At 43.4% G+C, this 23,550-nt stretch overlaps 2 protein-coding genes across 3 annotated transcripts in view; both read right to left on the minus strand.

Moving 5' to 3' along the window:
• The window catches only part of LOC309794612 (uncharacterized protein), a 312,987-nt gene that overhangs the window by 214,775 nt on the left and 74,662 nt on the right, over window positions 1–23,550 (minus strand). The window lies entirely within an intron of this gene.
• On the minus strand, window positions 925–17,240 carry LOC309794605 (uncharacterized protein). 2 transcript variants are annotated; one of them, XM_082606299.1, is made up of 3 exons: window positions 17,027–17,240; window positions 15,631–15,757; window positions 925–6,552 (listed from the first exon to the last, which is right to left on the minus strand). In XM_082606299.1, exons 1-3 carry the CDS (start codon window positions 17,057–17,059, stop codon window positions 3,821–3,823), a joined length of 2,892 nt encoding a protein of 963 aa, XP_082462425.1. In that variant the 5' UTR covers window positions 17,060–17,240; the 3' UTR covers window positions 925–3,820. The 2 variants fall into 2 exon arrangements, with proteins under 2 accessions (XP_082462425.1, XP_082462426.1); XM_082606300.1 differs by lacking the exon at window positions 17,027–17,240 and adding an exon at window positions 16,018–16,098.

The raw sequence follows: 23,550 nt of genomic DNA on the forward strand, positions 1-23,550 counted from the left end.
GAAAAGCAGCCCCCAGATGTGGCGAAATCCATGAAGGTAATAGCTGCTGGAGACCAACAATCAACAATTACAGAATGGGACAGATGAAAATCACTTGGACTAGAGGGCAGAAGGTTAGGAGCCCCTTACCAGGGAACTGGTTGTGGTTCTGCATCTCCTGTAAGAATAAACCCATAGGGGGACCTGCTGTGCTACTAAGGAGGTAGGGCAGGGGAGCGGAGTCATTCCCTATTTCCTTTTGATCTTGACAGGTTCAGAGTAAAGTACATCAAAATAGCGCACCTTGGCATACAGAATATCTTAAGCTCAAAAAGATTAAGAAAACCACAGAAGGAGAAAGGTCAGTATGACCTCCCCCCCACTGCTTTAGAGAAAACTGCCAACCAAGATTTCTATATACAGCAAATATGTCCTTCAAGAATGGATGAAACAAAACGATTTGAAATGAGAAAATTAATGCACAATTAACCCGGAAAAATCAACATTAAAAGTTCTATTCAAGGACAATGAACAATGGATTGTAATTCCAGTTGAAAGATCAGTGATGACAAAAGGAATGATAACTGAAGAGAGAAATGCATGTGTTGATTGACATACATGTCACTAATTGTGTAAAGCATGAGTAATATTTCCTTACAGATTTAGAATGACAGAATCCCTATGCATATCTTGAAAAACATATATTCCTATGGGAAAAATTGATGTTTTAAACCCCTTGTAATATGCAGAACAAAGAAAAAAATGTATTTATAACTCTGTGCTCTAATGTGTTAAATAAGTGATTTGGCGCTTAAACAATAAATAGAATAAAGGTATATATTTTCAAAGCTAGAAGTAAAGAAAATTGAATTACAAATAACTAATAAATAGAGGGTTAAAAAAATTTTTTAAGCCAAGATAAAGAACAAGGGGCAGGGGAAGAAATCCACAAAATAAAAGGATATATTTCCACCCAAATATATCAACAATTACATTAAATGGCTTGAAATAAACATTCAAAGTAGCTGTCAGTACTTTTGGATGGCCCTAAACTTCCTTAGCAAGGGATTTAATTTTCATCAAGTGAAGTTTGAGGGCAAGTTTTGAATTTCTATTCAAAGAATAACTAATGTTCCCTGGCAGGCTCAAACACATACAGCTACAGATGCTACAGATACACACCACCACCACACAAGTCTTCCTATCCAGACTCATCTAACCCTGGCAGGCCCAAGGAAAGCAAGGCCACATAAAACTCATCTACCCAAATAACTGTCAGGGAGCAGTCCTGCCTATTTTATGTCCCAGGCATCGGAAACTCTGGCTGCAGTTACTCAACATAGCTGACAGCTGATCCAGAAATCTAACAGAACAAGCTAAGCCTCAGGCCCACAACTGCAACGACTCGCTCTTGAGGACTGAAGGGAAAAAAAATCATTCTCTGGGACTCACCCCATCATCTCAATTATGCACACGTCCTGCCAACTCTGCCTCCTAATGTGTCCCAGGTCATCCTGTCCTCACCATCTCCAATGCCACCATCCTGGGCTGGTCCATCATCAAAGGGCTCCCAACTACACAAAGGCGTCTGTCCTCTCTCCTACAGCAGTTCTTCCCTCCTAAGTTCACTCTCCACACAGAAGCCAGAGACATTTAGAAACAAATAGATGATCACACCGTCTTGCTACACCCCTTCTTCAGCCTCCCAGTGTAGTAGGAACAAAATCCAAAGGATATCACCATAAAGAAGTGATCAAAGGAAACACTGCCAATACTGGGAAAACACACATCATGTTTCCTGATTTGGTACACTGAAAAAGACAAGGCAGCACTTTTGTATTATCTTGGACGGGAGCAAAACAGCAACAATAAAAACAATAAACCACATAATCTGAATCTATTTATAAGAATACCTTACTGTATACCAAGTGAGGGAAATTTTACAAAATAATCGTCATGTATTGTATAAAAAATACCAAGGGAAAACAACTTGAAGGAAATCAGAGAGATTGTGTCAGAATGGACATTAAAGGGAGATGAGAAATAAATGTAATTTGTGCAACTTTATATGGTTCTGGACTGAAAAGACTAAAGGACATAAATAGGATGCTTGAGATCAGTAGGATGGCAGTTCTCTGCATTACACTGGTATTCCCTAATATGCCAGAAGTCCTCTCTAATAAAGAAAATGAACATATAACAATTGGAAAAGAGGAACACGCTGTCCTTCCTTAACACAGTATTTCCACAACTGTCCACCTTCACTAAAGTCCTACTCTGGATACTCTATTTACTCTTTCAACCCATCCCAAACCCCCGTTTTTCCTCAACTGTAACTTGCTCTTTTTGTCCCTTTTCATAGGAGCATCTCATTCTAATATTGCATGAAATCTAATTACCTAGGTGCAGTTTCCATCAACTATAATATTGCTTCCATAAGGACTGAATCCTTTTTATGTCTTGGACATGAATATATCCCACTTACTAGAATATGCCTTACAAGATTGCTGCTATATTTCTTGAGACACTGAACACATGACAACAAACGTGTGTTCTTCCTTTGCCTCACTTCGGATAGTTTTTCTAACTCCATTATGTCTTGTCCGTTTCACGATTGCTTTGCGTAGTATTGTCATTCTAACAATCTTACTTCTTCCAATGCAAGAGCACAAGATATCTTTCCATTTCTTTATCTCCAATCTTCTTCATTGTTTTATAGTTTTCTGAATATATGTCTTTCAAGCCCTCAGTTAATTTGCTACTAGGTATTTTATTCTTTCTGATGCAAACTGAAGCAATTTTTTTTTTTACTTTTTCTGATGGTTCATTATTAGTGTACATAAATGCAACAGATGTCTGTATATTTGTACTATATCCTATAGCTTTGCTGAATTCGTTAATTAGTTCTCAGAGTTTTGAGGTGGACACTAGGGTTTTCTATATAAAGTATCATGTTATCTGAAAATACTGTTTTACCTCTTACCTTCCAATTTGGATGCTTTTCCTTGTCTGATTGCTGGGGCTAGGACTTCCAATACTATGTGAAATGGAAGTGGTGGGAGTAGGCATCCTCTTCTTCCTGAATTTAGGGGAAAGCCTTTCGGCTTTCCACCAGTATGATGTTTGCTGTGGTTTTGTCATAAATGACCTCTATTGAGATATGTTCCCTCTATACCCACCTGGATGGGTTTTCATCATGAATGGATACTGAATTTTGTCAAATGCTTCTTGTGTCTACTGAGATGCTCATGTTATTTTTCATCCTTCCTTCTGTTAATGTGGTGTTCTATATTGATTAGTTTTCTCTGTCCTGGGAGTGGGTCACATCCACATCCCAAGGCTGAGTCTGTTCCTCGAATTTGGCTGCCAAACATCCACTGCAAACCTGTGGCATGGAGTTAGCAGGACCAGATCATTAGCGGGTACATAAATCGGATCCTTCATAGGAAAGCCATCAATATCTGTTCCCAGTGAAACGACAGTCCTGTCAAGTCACATGTGGGGAGGAGGGGGTGTCCTGAGCAGGCCTCTTTGTGTCTGTGTGGGGGTGATAAGAGGGTGTCCGAATGGACAAAGTGTTCTTTGAGTCCCCAAAACAGGGTAGGGAGTGAAAGAGGAGCGCTGCGACCAGACTCCTCATGGCCTGAACCAGTCAACCTAGCACTGTATCCTAAATCCCTGTCCATTGCTAAAAATTCACAAGCAGATGACACCCCTTCTCTCACCCTGAGTTTCCTCTCTAGAAATGGTCCATCTGTTGCATGATGACTACACCTGTTCCCCCCATTCTGTTACCATGTCAAACTCCTCCAAACACCAGTGGCGTCCTTATTGGCTGCATTCATAGGGTATTTTCTCCACGGTGGACTCTCTGATGATGAATTAAGCTGCACTTTTGGATAAAAGATTTACCACATTCTTTGCACTCATGAGGCCTTTCTCCAGTATGGATTTTCCTATGGGTACTGAGGATTTGTCTTTGGCTAAAAGATTTTCCACATTCACTGCACTCATAAGGCCTTTCTCCAGTATGAACACTCTGATGATTTCGGAGGCCAGACCTAGAAGTAAAAGACTTCCTACATTCCTTACACTCATAAGGCCTTTCTCCTGTGTGAACTCTCTGATGATTTTGGAGGCCAGATCTTGCAGTAAAAGATTTCCCACATTCCTTACACTCATAAGGCCTTTCTCCCGTGTGAATTCTCTGATGATTTTGGAGGCCAGCTCTCGCAGTAAAAGATTTCCCACATTCATTACACTCATAAGGCCTTTCTCCTGTGTGAACTCTCTGATGTTTAATAAGGCCAGAAATAACAATAAACAATTTCCCACATTCACTGCACTCATAAGGTCTTTCTCCAGTATGAACTCTCTGATGATTTCGGAGGCCAGACCTAGCAGTAAACGATTTCCCACATTGGCTGCACTCATAAGGCCTTTCTCCTGTGTGAACTCTCTGGTGTATAAGAAGTTGACATCTATGAATAAAGGACTTCCCACATTCACTACACACATAAGGCCTTTCTCCTGTGTGAACTCTCTGGTGTATAAGAAGTTGACATCTATGAATAAAAGATTTCCCACATTCACTGCACACATAAGGCCTTTCTCCTGTGTGAACTCTCTGGTGTATAAGAAGTTGACATCTATGGATAAAGGATTTCCCACATTGGCTGCACTCATAAGGCCTTTCTCCAGTATGAATTCTCTGATGATTCTGGAGGCCAGACCTAGCGGTAAAAGATTTCCCACATTGATTACACTCATAAGGCCTTTCTCCTGTGTGAACTCTCTGGTGTATAAGAAGTTGACATCTATGAATAAAGGATTTCCCACATTCACTGCACTCATAAGGCCTTTCTCCCGTGTGAACTCTCTGGTGTATAAGAAGGTGACATCTATGAATAAAGGATTTCCCACATTCACTGCACTCATAAGGCCTCTCTCCTGTGTGAACTCTCTGATGATTTTGGAGGGCAGACCTAGCTGTAAATGATTTCCCGCATTCATTGCACTCATAAGGCCTTTCTCCTGTGTGAACTCTCTGGTGTATAAGAAGTTGACATCTATGAATAAAGGATTTCCCACATTGGCTGCATTCATAAGGTCTTTCTCCAGTATGAATTCTCTGATGATTTTGGAGGCCAGACCTAGCTGTAAAAGATTTCCCACATTGGCTGCACTCATAAGGTCTTTCTCCTGTGTGAACTCTCTGGTGTATAAGAAGTTGACATCTATGGATAAAGGATTTCCCACATTGGCTGCACTCATAAGGCCTTTCTCCAGTATGAATTCTCTGATGATTTTGGAGGGCAGACCTAGCTGTAAAAGATTTCCCACATTCACTGCACTCATAAGGTCTTTCTCCTGTGTGAACTCTCTGGTGTATAAGAAGTTGACATCTATGGATAAAGGATTTCTCACATTGGCTGCACTCATAAGGCCTTTCTCCAGTATGAATTCTCTGATGATTTTGCAGGACAGACCTAACTGTAAAAGATTTCCCACATTCACTGCACTCATAAGGCCTTTCTCCTGTGTGAACTCTCTGGTGTATAAGAAGTTGACATCTATGAATAAAGGATTTCCCACATTCGCTGCACTCATAAGGCCTTTCCCCTGTGTGAACTCTCTGGTGCATAAAAAGTTGACATCTATGGATAAAGGATTTCCCACATTCACTGCACTCATAAGGCCTTTCTCCACTATGAACTCTCTTATGTTGAAGGAAATTGGACTTTTTGCTAAAAGATTTTCCACATTCACTGCATTCATAATGCTTTTCTCCAGTGTGAACTCTCTGATGTTGAATGAAGCTGGACCTTTGGAGAAAAGATTTAGCACATTTCTTGCATGCATAAGGCTTTTCTCCGGTGTGGATCTTCCTATGCACACTGAGGTGGTGGCTTCGGCTAAAGGATTTTCCGCATTCACTGCATTCATAAGGCTTTTCTCCAGCGTGAACTCTCTGGTGTTGCATAAGATTACAACTTTGGGTGCATGCTTTCCCATATTTGCTGCACTCACAAAACGCTTCACTAGTGACGACTCTCTCACACATATCTGTGTGGCTGGAGGCTTTCCTGCCTTCTCCCCAGCTCCGATGAATTGTTCCACTGTGAAAAACAGCTTCACACTCGTGACTGTTGTTCCGTTCCTTCCTGATATTAGTGGCCTGTTGCTGAAGTCCCATGTTGGCTGCTAATTTCTTCCCAATTTCACTGTAAACAGAGAGATTCCCTGATGCGTAGACTGTAAAGCTCTTCAAAAATGCAAGTCTCCTCACATCACATCGGAAGGGTTTCTCTCTAATGTGCTGCTTCCGGTGTTGTTGAAGGTTTACAGTGAAATAGAACTGTTTCCCACATGCCCCACATGTGTATGCTTTCTGGCCCATATTTGTTCCCCGCTCTTCAGCCAAGTGCAAAATGTCTCTCAAGACTGGGACGCACATCTTACAGGGCTGGGCCTTCTCAGATGAACCTTCCCTGGGGGTCCTAATCTGTGATACTCCCTCCACACATATGTTCTCTTCAGAAGGTGTCTCTTCATCGACTCCATGCCAAGAACCTGAAAACAAAGACGTGATGGTGAAATTCATGTTGATGCTGTTGGATGGGGGTGACACCATCACAACTGTATGTCTGACACATGAAAGAACCAATCCACGGGACTGTGTTCAGTAAATGGAATTGGGGTCAAATTGAGGATGCAGCTGTTCTGCATTATTGGGACTTAAGGTCACAGAATTGAGGAGGCCTCACCAAGCACAGGACACAAGGACTGGATGTGGCCCAAGGGTGAAAGGTATGTTCTACAGTTCACTCCTCTGTCAATGGCTTTCACTAGGACCACATCTGGTGCTGATCTGTGATACTGTGCACAAGTATATGCCCATGCACCAGAAAATCTTACTGAAACAGTAGCTGGTATTCATGGAACATTAAAGTATACCTGCCTAATGCCATTCAACGATACCTGCACAATGTCATAAAGTACTATAGAGAAAACAATGTGAAGACTACATAAGAGAAGTGGCTTAGAGAGGTGGAAGGGAATAAATCCCAGGCTACAGTCAGAATAAAAATGAGTAGTCGTAGAAATGACAAGTTGGCAGAGTACCAAGAATGGAGAAAAGACAAAAGAAGTGATTTGGGGCCACTGGCAATAGGGCTAAAACACTAATCACACAAGATATGTTCCTGATATGACTTAAAACACAGACCTGATATCAAGCCATCCCCCAGCTGCCATTCACCTTGGCCAGACTACCTGTGAGCTCTTTTTGCTGAGACCAGAGTCATTTCCATCCCGTGAAGCCCCAAGGACTCTCCATCCCCAGTTGAACAACTACATAAGACACAAATGACACAAGGCCTAATGGAATGTCAGGATGGGTGAGTGGCCAATACAAACCCAGAGGAACTAAGCAAACAACAGACAAAGGAACGGGATTTAAATACTACAAACAGAAACGTCAGTGGAGCCAGAGAGAAGGATGTACAGTGGATGGAGTACAAAATGCTAGGAAACAAAATGTAAACAAAATGTTAGGTGTTTTTCTCCCCACCTGAAAAACAGGGGATGGGTTAGGAATCCATCTTCCTACCTGAAAAACACTGGATGGAGTAAAAGGTGTTAGGAATCCACTCCCAACCTGACCAACAATGGATGGAGTACAAGGTGTTATGAATCCGTCTCCCCACCTGATTTTAAGGGCCAGTGTCTCTTTTCCCGCTCTTCATTTTTCTGGTTTTTCACTTTTGGAGAGTGAGATATTTAAGGACTAAAGACATTCAAAATCAGCCACTTATATGGAGGAATTTTAAAAGTCATAGTGCACCCCCAAGAAAGGCACAGTGAAAAGTGTGCCTTAAGTTTACACCTCATGTTGATATCCAGGAAAGAGTCACCTGAAAACATCAAAAAAAAAAGAGAAGCCCCCACCAGCAAACCCTTGTTAAAGTGAATATAGGATCTCCAGAGTTACAATATTATAAGATACAAATGCTCAGTTTCCAATGACAAAAACTCAGAAGACATACAAAGAAACAGGAACGTATGATGCAGTCAAAGAAAAATAACAAATCAACCGCAACTGTAACTTATAAACAGGTACACAAAAAATAGATGGCGAACTAACTAGAAAGACTTAAAAACAACTTACTAAAGGATGTTCAAGTAACTAAAAAAAAAAAAAAAAAAAAAAAAAACCCAGGTGTACAGAAAAAAAAATGTTGCCTGAACAAAGTGGGAATAACAATAAAGAGGGCTTCCCTGGTGACGCAGAGGTTAAGAATCCGCCTGCGAATGCAGGGGATACGGGTTCAAGCCCTGGTCTGGGAAGATCCCACATGCCACAGAACAAATAAGCCCGTGCACCACAACTACTGAGCCTGCGCTCTAGAGCCCATGAGCCACAACTACTGAGCCCACATGCCACAACTACTGAAGCCCGCGTGCCTAGAGCCCGTGCTCCGCAACAAGAGAAGCTGCCGCAACGAGAAGCCCATGCACCGCAATGAAGAGTAGCCCCTGCTCGCCACAACTAGAGGAAGCCCACGCACAGCAACAAAGACCCAATGCAGTCAAAAATAAATAAATAACTTTACAAAAAAAAGAAAAAGTATAAGTATTATAAAAATGGAAATTTGGGAACTGAAAAGTACAATTGCTAAAAAAAAACAGGTGTACAGGAAAAAAAAGTGTTGCCTGAACAAAGTAGGAATAACAATAAAGAGATAGAAAGTATAAGTATTGTAAAAAAGGAAATTTGGGAACTGAAAAGTACAAATGCTGAAGTGAAAAAAAAATTAAAAACACTAGAGGGATTCAGAACAGAAAAACATAGCACACTTATGGATTGATATGAATAGGAACATCCAAAAATCTAAATAAACTCCAAGCAGAATAGACTGTGAGAGCCATACTGCAGCACATTATAATAAAACTGTTGAAATGCAGAGACAAAGAATCTTGAAATCAGTGAGAGAAGTGACTCATTCCAGACAAGGGATCCCCAAGAAGGTTATCAGCACATTTCTAATCAGAAATCTGGCCAGAAAGCAGTGGGCTGATATATTTAAATTGTTGAAGGAAAACAACGTGTCAACCAATAACCCTACATCAGGGAAACATCTTTCAAAAACTAAGGAAAATTAACATATTCCAACGTAAACGAAAGCTAAAGAAGTTCTTTAACACTAGACTTGCCTTGCAGCAAAAGCTAAATGGATTCTTTCAGGTTGAAATGAAAAAAACACTAAACGATAATTCAAAGTTATATGAAGAAATAATGATCTCTGATAAAGGTAAATCCATAGAAAATTATAAAAGCTACTGTGATTGTAAGTTTATAACAGCACTTTTTCTTTTTCTACCTGATTGCAGAGAATCATGCATTTAAAGAAACCGTCGTCTCAGGTTAAACACGACGCATACAAGTGTGTAATTTTGTAAAATCAATACTAGAAAATGGTGGGGATAGAGCATTACAGAAGCAGAGATGGTTTTGTAATGTTATCGATGGTAAGCTGGTGTAAATTAAAATTAGTATGCTGGTAGGTGTAGGGTATAAAATGTAACCCCCATGGTAACTACAAATCATCATAGAATGTACACAAAGGAAATGAAAAGACGATGAAAACATATCACTAGGGCTTCCCTGGTGGCGCAGTGGTTGAGAGTCCGCCTGCCGATGCAGGGGACACGGGTTCGAGCCCCGGTCCGGGAAGATCCCACATGCCGTGGAGCAGCTGGGCCCGTGAACCATGGCCCCTGGGCCTGCGCGTCCGGAGCCTGTGCTCTGCGACGGGAGAGGCCACAACAGTGAGAGGCCCGCATACCGCCAAAAACAAAACAAAACAAAAAGAAAACATATCACTAAACAAATTTAACTGAATACAAAAGGAGAAAATAACAAAAAATAAGGAACAACGAGCGCTATGGCATACAGAAAACAAAGAGCAAAATGACAAAAATACCTCTTATCAGTAATTGCTCTAAATGTAAATGGATTAAACTCTCAAAGCAAAAGACAGATTTTTTATAATGATCCAACTGTATGCTGTTGACAAAAGTCAATTAAATTGAAAATGAAAGGTTAGAAAGAGATGTTTCATGCAACTAGTAACCAACAGAATACAGGGGTGGCTATTATTCATATCAAACAATAAAGAAGTCTAGGGACTTCCCTGGTGGTGCAGTGGTTGAGAATCTGCCTGCCAATGTAGGGGACACAGGTTCAATCCCTTGTCTGGGAAGATCCCACATGCCGTGGAGCAACTAAGCCCGTGCGTCACAACTACTGAGCCCATGTGCCACAACTACTCAAGCCCACACGCCTAGAGCCCATGCTCTGCAACGAGAAGCCACCACAATGAAAAGCCTGCATGCCGCAATGACGACCCAATGCAGCCAAAAATAAATACATAAAATAAATAAATTTTTAAAAAGGGCTTCCCTGGTGGCGCAGTGGTTGGGGGTCTGCCTGCCAATGCAGGGGATGTGGGTTCATGCCCCGGTCCAGGAAGATCCCACATGCCGTGGAGCAGCTGGGCCCGTGAGCCATGGCCGCCGAGCCTGCACGTCCAGAGCCTGTGCTCCGCAACGGGAGAGGCCACAACAGTGAGAGGCCTGTGTACCGCAAAAGAAAGAAAAAAAAAAAAAGACCCAACGCAGCCAAACATAAATAAATAAATAAATAAAAATAAGTATATATACACACCTCATTGTAGACAATCGAAAGATATGAAGCAGGGCTTCCCTGGTGGCGCAGTGGTTGAGAATCTGCCTGCTAATGCAGGGGACACGGGTTCGAGCCCTGGTCTGGGAAGATCCCACATGCCGCAGAGCAACTGGGTCCGTGAGCCACAACTACTGAGCCTGCGCATCTGGAGCCTGTGCTCCACAACAGGAGAGGCTGCGATAGTGAGAGGCCCGCGCACCGCGATGAAGAGTGGCCCCCGCTTGCCGCAACTAGAGAAAGCCCTCGCACAGGAATGAAGACCCAACACAGCCAAAAGTAAATAAATAAATTAAAAAAAAAAAAGATATGAAGCAAAACCTTACAGAACTGAAAAGAGAAACAGTTCTACTATAGTATTGGGACACGTCAATGCTCTGCTCTCAGCAATAGACAGGAACAACAGTTTAAATTAGATAAATATCATACAAACTGTCCTCTCCGACTGAAGCAGACTGAAGATAGAGATCAATCACATATGGAAAACTTAAATATCCACAAATTTCTGGAAATTAAACATGCTTTGAAACAACCAATGGGTCCATGAAAAAAAAAAACAGGAAACTAGAAAATACTTAAGAGACTAAAGAAAACAATAATATAACATACTAAAACTTATAGAAAGCCACAAAAGCAGTACTAAGAAGAAAATTTACATTTATAAATGCTTACATATAAACAAAGAAATATCATCAATCAACAACTTACCTTTACAACTTGAGGAACTACAAAACAAACAAACTAAACAAAGCCTTCTGAAAAAAGAAATGATGAAGATTAGAAAAACAAAATATCCAGAACATTCTGTTCTTAACAAAGCCTGCCCTCAGTAGAAACTACTTAACCAGAGCCTAACCTACTGTCATTTTATCAGAGCCTAACTTACCTGGGAAAGAGGAAATACCCAACTACAGCCCCCAATACCCATCCTGTCCCAACGAAGGGAGGGAAAATTAAATTGAGAAGAAGTTGTGAAGTTCAGGATCCAGACACACAGGCTCATTAAAAGATTGAAAATTAAATATAATATGAATGCTAACAGCAACATGCATGCTTCTGCTCTCCACATCTTACCAACACATCAATAAAGGCCTATCTACAATGGTTCCTTTTAGGGAATACATCATGCCAGTTACAAAGAAAAAAATTACAGGGCCAACTAAAAGGCCAAAAATCAAAATTTGAAAAGGCAAAGGAAGCTTCAGAACTAGAATCAGATATCACAGGGAGGGACTTCTCTAGGGATCCAGCGGTTAAGTCTCCACAGTTCCACTGTAGGGGGCACTGTTTCGATCCCTGGTAAGGGAACTAAGATCTTGCATGCTGGGAAGGGAAGGGAAGGGAGGGGAGGGGAGGGGGGGAAGAAAGAAAGGAGGGAGGGAGGGAGGGAGATCACAGGGATGTTGGAAAGATCAAATTGGTAATGTAAAACAATTATGATTAATACGCTAATTAATGCCTGCTAATGGATAAAGCAGACAGCATACAAGACAAGAAAAGCAATGCATGCAGAGATGAAAATTCTAATAAAGAACCAAAAGGAAATGCTAGAGATCAAAAAGAACAGAAGAGGAATGAAGAATGAATAGGATGGGCTTATTACAACTGGACACAGCTCAGGAAAGAATCTCTCAGCTTGAGGTTCTTGTAGTAGAAACTTCTAAAACTGAACAACAAAGAGAAAAAGGACTAAAAAAAAAAGTATCTAAAAACTGTATAACACCTGCAAATGCTTTAACATACATATATAGAAACACCAAAAGGAAAAAAAGAATAAGGAATAGAAAAAGTATCTCAAGCAATAATGATGGAGAATTTCCACCAAATTAATGTCAGACACCAACCCACAGATCCAGGAAGCTCAGAGAACAACAAGCAGGTTTAATGCCAAAAAACTACACCTAATCTGGGGCTTGCCTGGTGGCACAGTGATTAAGAATCCACCTGCCAATGCAGGGGACACAGGTTCGAGCCCTGGTCCAGGAAGATCCCACATGCTGCGGAGCAACTAAGCCTGTGTGCCACAACTACTGAGCCTGCACTTTAGAGCCCGCAAGCCACAACTACTGAAGCCTGCGAACCTACAGCCTGTGCTCCACAACAAGAGAAGCCACGACAATGAGAAGCCCACACAGCACGATGAAGAGTAGCCCCCGCTCACCGCAACTAGAGAAAACCCGCACACAGAAACGAAGACCCAACACAGCCATAAATAAATAAATAAATTTATTTTTAAAAAAACAAAAAACTACACGTAAGCATATCACATTCAAATACAGAAAAAAAAAATCCCAAAAGAAATCAGAGGAATAAACACTTTAGTCATGGGGAAGCAACAAAACGAATAACATCTGAATTTTCAGAAATCATGCAAACAAGAGAAAGGAGTGAAACGTTTAAAGTTTGGCAGGGATGGGGTGGGGGGGTGGCCAACGTGAGCCTAGAATTCAGGATGCAATAAAATTACTCTTCACTCTTCAACAGTGATGATGAAATAAACACTTTCTTAGGTGCACAAAAATCATGAGAATTCATTTTTAAAAAGTTCTTTAGAGAGATGGAAAATAATACAGATCAGAAATTTGGGTTTCACAGAGAAAAGAAGAGCACTGTGGAATTTTAAAAGTTTCACTGACATAGAATTGATGTGGAACATTGTATTTGTTTAAGCTGTACAACATAATTTGATATGTGTATACACTGTGCAGTGATTACGATAAGTTTAGTTAACACCACAATACAATTTTTTTCTTCTGATGAGAACTTTTAGGATTTACTCTCTATGCAAATTTGAAATACACCATACAGTATAATTAACTATAATCACTAAGCTATGCATTACATCCCCAGGACTTATTCACGTTACAAGTAGAAGTCTGTAGTTTCTGACACCATTCACCATTTCATCTAACCCTGTTCACCCATCCCCTACTCTGGCAACCACTAATTTCTGTTTGTCTCTGAGTTTGGGGGGGGGGGTGGTTTTTTTTTTTTCTTTAAAGATTCCAGAGACTTCCCCAGTTGTCCGGTGGTAAAGAATGCACCTTCCAATGCAGACGACGCAGGTTCAAGTCCCTGGTCGGGAAACTAAGATCTGACATTCTGCGGGAAAACTAAGCACACACGCCACAACTACTGAGCTCACACACCTCAACTGGAAACTGTGTGCCACAAATATAGAGCCCACAAACCCTGGAACCTGCATACCACATCTAGAGAAGAGAAAAACCTGCACACCACAACTGGAGAGAAGTTTGCGCCCCAACGAAGAGCCCAAGCATCCCAACGAAAGATTCTGCATGCCTCGATGAAGATCCCACGTGCCGCAACTAAGACTCGTTGCAGCCAAAAGGAAAAGATTCCACATGTATGTGTAATTCTGGAGCACAACTGACTCTTGAACAACATGGGTTAGAACTGCATGGATCCACTCACACATGGTGACGTTTACTTAAATAAACACAGCACCACATGATCTGTAGGTGAATGATCCACAAATGCGAAACTTCAGAAGCACAGGGCTGACTGTGAAACTTCATCATCTGCAGAGTTCAGTATATGCAGGGGCTCCTGAAATCAATCCTCTCTGGAAACTGGCAAACAACTGTATTTGTCTTTCCCTGTCACACTTATTTCACTTAGCATAATGCCCTCAAGGTCCATCCATGTTATTACAAATGGCAGGATTTCTTTCTTTTTTAATGGCTGAACAATATTGAGTAGTGTTCCATATACAGCACATATGTTACCCATTCATCCATCAATGGACACTTAGGTTCTTTTCATGTCTCGGATAGTATAAATAATGCTGCAATAAACAGGGGGTACAGATATCTTGTTTTTTTATTTAATAAATTTATTTATTTATTTTTGGCTGCTTTGGGTCTTCGTTGCTGCACACGGGCCTTCTCTAGCTGTGGCGAGCAGGGGATACTCTTCGTTGTGGTGCATGGGCTTCTCATTGCAGTGGCTTCTCTTGTTGCAGAGTATGGGCTCTACAGTGCAGGCTCAGTAGTTGTGACACACGGGCTTAGTTGCTCCACGGCATGTGGGATCTTCCCAGACCAGGGCTCGAACCTGTGTCCCCTGCATTGGCAGGTGGGTTCTTAACCACTGCGCCACCAGGGAAGTCCCCAGATATCTTTTTGATATGATTTCACACCCTTTGGATAAACACACAGAGCTGGAATTGCTGGATCATACTGTAGTTCCTTATTTAATATTTTAAGGACTTCCCTGTGGTGCAGTGGTTAAGAACCTGCCTGCTAACGCAGGGGACATGGGTTCGATCCCTGCGCCGGGAAGATCCCACATGCCGCAGAGCAACTAAGCCCAAGCACCGCAACTACTGATCCTGCGCTATAGAGCCTGCACACCACAACTGCTGAAGCTCACATGCGTAGATCCTGTGCTCCACAAGAGAAGCCACTGCAATGAGAAGCCCACACACCACAAAGAAGAGTAGCTCTCACTCGGCTCAACTAGAGAAAGCCCACACGCAATGAAGACCCAATGTAGCCATAAATAAATAAATAGATAGACAGACAGACAGACAGATAGATAGATAGATAAATAAATAATGTTGGGTGCAGAAATGGAGCAAACTTTAGGTAGTATGGATCCATACCCTCACTTGGCCCAAGAGAGGGCAAGCAAGGAGGGATCTCTAAAGCGGACTGCAACACTGCTGAACCCGAATGGTCACCTGCAAGACTTTGGGGCTACAAGCTTCATGGCACTAAGGAGTAGGGATGCACTCTGCCTAGCCATTGTAACCGCAGCGCTTAACTTTAACAAGAAAGCAGTGCCCATGGTCCAGATGTGAGAAGGACAGAACTACCCTTGGGGAAAAGGAGAAAGGCAGAGCCTAGCTCAGAGGATAGGGGTGGGTGTGAGGGCCTTACCCAGCATGCAGACAAGGGCAAAGTTCTCCAGCATGACATCAAGGTACAGGTGTATCTGAACCTCATCAAGCAGACACCATTCCTCGCAGGAGAAGTACACGGCCACATCCTCAAAGGTCACACTGCCCTGGTATAACAGGGACAAATATAACCATGAACGGTCTCATTCCTGAAAACCCACAATCCACATTCCCACACATTTCCCCTACTGCCCAATGAGATGGAGCCACTTGAGACCTGGGGGAGAAAACCTCCCTCCTCTGATCTGAACCTCCCAATACCTCCAGAACACACAGGCAGTCATTTCAAGTCTAACTCCAGTTCTTCCCTGTTTATTTCCATCAGAAAAAAGGAGACCTGCACTTACCTAAACAACCTCAGCCTCACCTGAAAACACTGCCAACAGGGACTTCCCTCGTGGTCCAGTGGTTAAGGCTACGAGTTTCCACTTCAGGGGGCACAGGTTCAATCCCTGGTGGGAGAACTAAGGATCCCGCATGCCGTGTGGTGGGGCCAAAAAAACAACATTAAAAAAACACTGCCACATCCTGGTACCGGTTCCAGGAGTAACCTTCCACACCTCCTTCCATCAGGGGTGGGAAACTAGAACCCCCTCCACAAAAGCTGGCCTGCACTCAGGAAACCAAGCATGGGGTTCTCCAGGGTCCCCAAACCAAAGTGCTGGGAGAATGGCAGGTGAAGAGCCCTAAGACACCTCAAACACAGAGAATGTGTGCGTGGGGGGTGAGAACAAGCGAGGGACTGGGACAACCTCCACTTGCCCAAAGTGCTTCTCCAAGTCCATGGAATCTGTGGGAAAAGGCAGGCGATGGAGGAAAGTGACCTAGGCAGCGCTTCAGGGGCTCACACCTTCCCTGGACCTGTGCCCAGTACCGGAGCCAGGTAAGCTCGGGCTGACTTGCTAACCTCTCCTCTCTGCCTCCATCCTCAGCGCTCCCACCTACCAGTTGTGACCCTGAAAAAAGCCACAACTTCCCTCTGCCTCAGTGTCCTCATCACTCCCCTACATTCTGCTTTCCGCTGAACACTTTGGATTATTTTTAAAAGCCTAGCTCGGGTTGTGCCCTTCCTTTATTCAAAACTCTCCACCGCTCCCAGGGCCCTAAGAAGAGAAACACAACCACTCATCTACCACTCCAGGTGCAGCCTGGCCTCAAACTGCGTTCCTCGTAGAAACAAGATGGACTCCGGGTTCCCGAATATCCTGCTTCAGTTTTATCTCCAAGCCTCACTCAGACCACATTACAACGGTGGTCAGAAATAGGGACACCACCCCTGCAGGCCTCACTGTCCTGGACCAGACGCCTCTCAATCAGGGGTTTCGTATTCGGGTGGGGAAACGGGCAGGGGAGAACCCGGAGCCCGCAGCATTTACCTGAGCCGGGTCCGTCAGCGCAGTCGCCGCCATCGGAGCTCCTGGGAGGAGAGGAGTGGCGACAGTCGAGGGATCCGGTCGGACTTTGTACCGATGCACCCCGCAGGCGGCGGTGTCGCCAACAGTCAGGCCGTCCCTTTGCAGTGTGTACAAAGCCTCCTCCTGCGTCTTCTTGGCCCGTCACCTCGCTCCCATCACCGCACACTCCGACCTTCCGACTAGCTCCACGATCAAAATGGGCGCCACGAGGACGCCGGAAGTTCTTCTCCCGGAGGTTCGCCCTCCCGGAAATGCCCCCTTCCTGGATTTTCATTGGATGAACGTCGCTGCCTTAGCGCAAAGTCTTCTGGGTAATGTAGTGCCAAGTACTCAGGGAAGGTCACCCCGCACCTGAATCGCCGAGAAAAAGCCAAGCTGCACCACGGAAACACTGTAATAAAAAAACCTCTAGGGCGGGAAAGGGGCTCCTATTTTCTTAAGGGAGCGGGGAAGGTTTGTTGTTCTTTTTCTAATTCTCATAGGTAGTAGTTTAGGGGCTCCAATCTTCTTAAGGGGGAAGGAAACCTTTGTCGTTCTTCTTTTTCTAATTCTCATAGGTAGTAGGTTAGGCTATTTATTTGAGATGTCTCTTGTTCCTTGAGGCCTGCATTGCTATAGACTTCCCTCCTAGAATTGCTTTTGCTTCATCCCATAAATTTTGGAGTGTTGTGCTTCAGTTTACATTTGTCTTAAGATATTTTCTGCTTTCCCATTTGATTTCTTCACTGACCCATTAGTTTTTTAGTAGCATGTTATTTAGACTCCACATATTTGTTCTTTTCCCGTTTTTCTTATTGTAGTTGATTTCTGGAGAGATCCCTGCTCGCCTAGTGGTTAGGATTCAGCGCTTTCATTGCCGTGGCAGGGTTCCATCCCTGTTCAGGGAACTGAGATCCCACAAGTCATGTTACAGGCCCCCCCACCCAAAAAAAAATAATAATTACTGTAGTTGTGTTTTTGATGTCATATTTTACATCTTTGTGCTTATCCTGTTGTGTGTAGTTCTACTTCCGTCTACATTTTAAAAAAATCTACTTACCAGCTTATTTAAACGACCTTCATTCTTTACTATATATTTGCCTTCCCTAGTGGGATTTTCCCTTTCCTGAAGATTATTACTTATTTTCCATTTAGAGAACACTCTTCAACATTTCTATTATGGTAGGATTAGTATTGATTAATTCTTTTGGGTTTTGCTGATCTGGGAAGTTCTTTATCTCTCCTCTTCTAAATGATAATCTTGCTGGGTAGAGTATCCTAGGTTGCAGCTTTCTCCCTTCCAGCACTTTGAATATATCCTGCCATTCCCTTCTGGCCTGCAAAGTGTCTGCAGAGAAAACAGCTGATAGCATTATTGGGATTCCCTAGTTTATTGGGATTCCCTAATTTATTGGGATTCCCTAGTTTATGACTCTTTTTCTCTTGATGCATTGAGAACTCTGTCTTCAGCTTTTGCCATTTTCTTATGATATGTCTTGGTGTGGGTCTGTTTGGGTTCATCTTGTTTGGGATCCTGTGTATCAATACTTCCTGTACCTGAATACCAGTTTCCTTCTTCAGGTAAAGGAAGTTTTCAGCCATAATGTCTTGAAAAATATTTTTGTTCCCATGCTCCCTCTCTTTTCCTTCTGGAACCCCTATAATTCGAATATTGGAACACAACGTTATCCTAGAGATATTGTACATTCCTTTCATTTAAAAAAATAGTTTTTCTGTCTGCTTTCCTGATTCTGTGATTTCCATTATTCTATCTTCCAGACCACTTATGTATGCATTCTCTGTATCTCTTCCTCTGCTGTTCATTCCTGCTAGCGTGCTTTTTATTTGAGCCATTGAACTTTTTTTTCTTTTTTTTGGCCGCTCCACGCAGCTTGTTGGATCTCAGTTCCCCAACCAGGGATTGATTCCGGGCCACAGCAGTGAAAGCCCAGAATACTTACCACTAGGCCACCAGAGAACTCCCTTGAAGTATTTTTCATTGGGTCTCCTTTTGTTTTCTAGTTCTCTGTTAAAATGTCCAGTGTTTAGGTCAATTATTTTTCCTAGTTCAGTTAATATTTTGATTACCAATGTTTTGAATCATTTACATTGTAACAGTTATTTCTGTTTCATTGTTTATTCTTTCAGGGGTTTTCTCTTTCTCTCAATTGAGAGTATTTCATTGGCAATTTTCATTTTATTTAACTTTCTCTACCTCTATAAACTTAAGTGATACAGTTTCCCTTTGCGGTCTTGAAGGGGTGTCCTTCTGAGGGACTATGACTATGCAGAGTGGGTATACCCAATGCTTTTGGTGGGAGGGCTGGATGTGATGTGGGTGCAAGTCACGTCTTTCCTCAGAGCGTGATGGCAGCTATCACCACAGTAAGGGCTGAGCCTGGAGACTCAGGGACTACAGCCAGCACCGGGTGTGAGACCTGATCCCAAGTTGCAGGAACAGAAGCCATGAGGGCTGGGCTGGGGCTGGCTCTGTTCCCATTAAGTGTGTGTCCTTCCCTCTCCCCACACTGGGACTTTAGCCACAGGAAGGGAGTGCTGAAGCAAGTGGGGTTTTCGTGCATACAGGGGTCTGGTATGCTGCCTGTGTAGGCCTCTGTGGCTATGCTCAGATGCAACCTAGAGTCTTTTTCCCCAGTTGTGGCTGCCCCAGATCCAGTGCTGCACTGTGGCATGCAGTGGGCTGGAGCATTGTCTTGGCTTGGACAGGGTGCACTGGACTGGGGACCATGGTGAAGTGATCATAGTGAACTCAACAGCTGCTAGAGGCCTCTCTCTGCCCTGCATTGGAAACAAGACCTCTTGCTCTCTCACAGCTGATCCGCAGCTCCACTCTCCCTCACTCCGTGTTGCGGCACCACTCCAGAGGGAGGAGGCAGGCCCCTGTGGTTTCTGTGCATGGACGGTGGGGTGGGTGAGCTGTGGCCAACCAGCTGCCGTCAGAAGACTGGGCTGCTTCTGATATACCTGGGGAGTAAGTGCCAAGAATGGCTACCAAAGCCCCACTCTGACTCTGCACTGGGACCTCTGCTTCCAAAGGTCGACTCTTTTCCCAGGTCTTGGCGGCCACACATGCAGTCCCGTGCTCTGGCATGGAGTTAGTGAGGCCAGAGCATTTGCTCCACTGTGACTTGGGTGTGCTAAGATCCTGGTCACCAAAAACCTGCAAAAACCTGCTAATGCAGACCTCTCTCTGCCTGGCCGCAGGGACAGGCATTTGCTCCTCCCAAGCAAAATCCAGGCTCCTCCAGCCTTTCTATCTGTCCCAGTGGTCCTCCACCTCGTCAGGGAGGCTTGTCTCCACAACATAGACACGAGGACTGGAACACCTAGTCTGTACTTCAAGCCACTCCCTCCCCAGGGAGTGAGCTCACTGCCCGAGTGATCCCCCCTCCTCTCTGAGTCCCACATCTCCTGACCCCAGTGCTTTTCTTCCCTTCCTGCCCAGTTACATGTGTATGTTTCTTACAGCCTTGGTTGTACAGGAGTCCTTCTGCCAGTTTTCAGTGAGGATTGTTCCAAAGTAAGTGTATTTTTGATGTGTTCGTGGGGGAACGTGAGCTCCATGCCCTCCTACACTGCCACCTTGATTTCCTCTCAGCTGGTCCATAATGAACAAAAACAACCAAATGAAAAATGAATCTATATTGTTTGGAGGACAAGCCTGCTTAGCCCAGTTTTATCAAGAAACCTGAAAAGCCAGTTTAGTAAGAATAACTCCCCCATTGATATCTGATCAAACACCCATTTCCTACCCTTGATATCTGATCTGAATAGCAAGATTAAGTCAGTTTAGCAAGAACACCCGTTACCCTGTTTTCTGTTGGTAATTTTCCATCCACTGACTCCTTCACTCTACTTCTTGGCTATAAATCCTCAGCTGTCTTTACTTAATGTTGAACTCAATCTTTCAGTCTTTGGGGACTCCTTTAAAGAACACCTTGACCATCCTGATACTCTGTGACCCTCCACCCAAGAGCCCTGCTCATACCCTACACCCCATGTTGAGGGACAAGAGTATATTTTACTGGGAACCAACATTGATGTCTTTCCTGTGAATGACCCCATTTACCTACCCAATCTACCTAGTGATACCTAGTAATTATCATTACTCCAGTTTGTGAAAGGAGGAGTCTGCAACTTAGAGAGGTGGAGGGACTTTCACAAAGGTACACAGCTCTCAGACCTTTGATGAGAGTGATTCCTCTACGCTGCACCTGTCCAATGGCATCTCTTTGGGCCCTTCCAGCGGGCACTCCATCTGCTGTGTCCCAATCATGAAGTACACACACCTGACGTCTGCATTTCCACCAGGGCCTCCAGCTCCACTATCCCCCGTGCACACCACCTCTCTGCAAACAGCCTCCCTCTTAGGAAGTTCTTCACAGGGACAGCAGCACCACCCAGCAACACACACAGGTCTTCGGTTTCACCTCAGATGTGACACAGGCCTCCACCACCACATGCAGTGATTTGTTTCCAAGGTCATGTCCATCTTCACGAACCTGCTTCATGATGTACCTGTGTCCAAATTTTCCCAGTCACTGTTCTGAGCACTGTAAGGGAAACTGAAGGACTGGGAATGTCCACTGTAGCCCTCTCCCAGTCCCCAAGGCTCTTCCTCCTAACTCTAGGACCCACTGCCTAACTGCTCCTCCTACCCACCAGAAAAATGTCACCAAATAATGGTCGCTAATCATCAAGAATGTGCCCACATCTCCTTGGGACTCATGCTTGACAAACCTAAGTCTAACTGCTATGTGCTGAATGCAGGCTGACACCTCCCATAAAGCCTGTAAAGCCCCAAGTCCTTCTGCTTGCTTGACAAAGCTCCTCACAGGTGTGAATTTCCAGGTTTTAACAAGGTGGTGACCCAGCCCCTGGTCTGAACACCATCAGTGCATCATCATACTTGCAGTGATGTGGGAGAGGTTGTTCTTTCCAGACCAGTCTGCACTCACCTCATCACACATTATCCAGGAGGACTGGGAGATTACGTGCTGCCCACACACCAGAATGTTGGGCATTCCTATCACATGCTTACCCCAAAATTTCGCTGGAGTATTTGTGAGTTTTGTAGCCACACCTGCTGTGCTGGGTCAGCACCTCCCACTTTATTTCCCAAACAGGTTCTCACTTCTGTCATACATCCTTTGTGCTGTGGTACAGGAGTTTGTAGGTACAGGATGCATCGAAGTGTGTTAGCAATCAAAATCTGTCACACAGTGTCCCCAGTTGTGCTGATATTTAGAGTACTTTCATGTGTAATAAAGTTACTGGAGTTATGAAGGGGCTCTTTTATTTTAGAAACACATTTTAAGAAATTATGTATTCAGGGGCTTCCCTGGTGGTGCAGTGGTCGAGAATCTGCCTGCCAATGCAGGGGACATGGGTTCGATCCCTGGTCTGGGAAGATCCCACATGCCAAGTGCTGCAACTACTGAAGCCCATGCGCCTAGAGCCCATGCTCCACAACAAGAGAAGCCCGTGCACCGCAAAGAAAAGTAGCCCCCGCTTGCTGCAACTAGAGAAAGCCTGTGTGCAGCAACGAAGACCCAACACAGCCAAAAATAAATAAATTAAAAAAAAAGAAATTTATGTATTCAAAGACATACCTGGGATTATAAATTGTAAAAACCACTAAGTAAACCACAAACACAAAAAATCTGCAAAAATACAGTAAATGATGTAAGATACAGGAAGGTTCCTACAGTCATTCCATTTATATATACATTTGAAAAAAGTTATTTCAAAAGTAGAATATGCTCTTGCATCAGTATTTTTAATTTTGAGGATGAATTAAAAATGACAGGAGGAAACTGGTTTCAGGGCTTTACACAAGTATCACAGTGTTAAAATACACATTTAAGATACATGTAATTTATTTTCAGTCAACTATACATACATTAAACGATTTTTCAAACAAATATGAAAAAACTGTCACTTTATAATCATTCTACTATGGTTTATTAGTGACATTCTTAAAATTATTTGTGGCTACTGTACCTGTAAGGTAGAAAAATACGATGGTGGGCTCCTGGCAATGCTTCCCAGCTCCGTATTCAGTGACATTATGTTGGCAATTTGACATTGGCTATGCTGGGAGTATTTACACCAGGGAAATTGGCAAAGACTACAAACTAGGATTTCATTCACTGTGTTACTGAATATCTGGACTTAAGACTGAGGTAGGATATGGGAGTTCCCTGGTGGCCTAGTGGTTGGGATTCTGGGCTTTCAGTGCTGGGGCCTGGGTTTGATGTCTGGTCGGGGAAATGAGGTCCCACAAGCTGTGTGGTGTGGGGAAAAAAAAGGCGGGGGGGACTGAGAATAAAAAAAGGAAAAAAACCTGAGGTAGCATATGTTAATAGTGCAGGTTTGTCTTTAACATATATAATGTATGTGGCCATCACATTATGCATAAGAGCAAAATTAAGAAAAAATTGAGATCATATTCTTTCACTATGCCAAATTACAGTTCCATGCAG

This window comes from Mesoplodon mirus (assembly GCF_964341445.2).
Source record: "Mesoplodon mirus genome assembly, chromosome: 19".
Taxonomy (NCBI): domain Eukaryota; kingdom Metazoa; phylum Chordata; class Mammalia; order Artiodactyla; family Ziphiidae; genus Mesoplodon; species Mesoplodon mirus.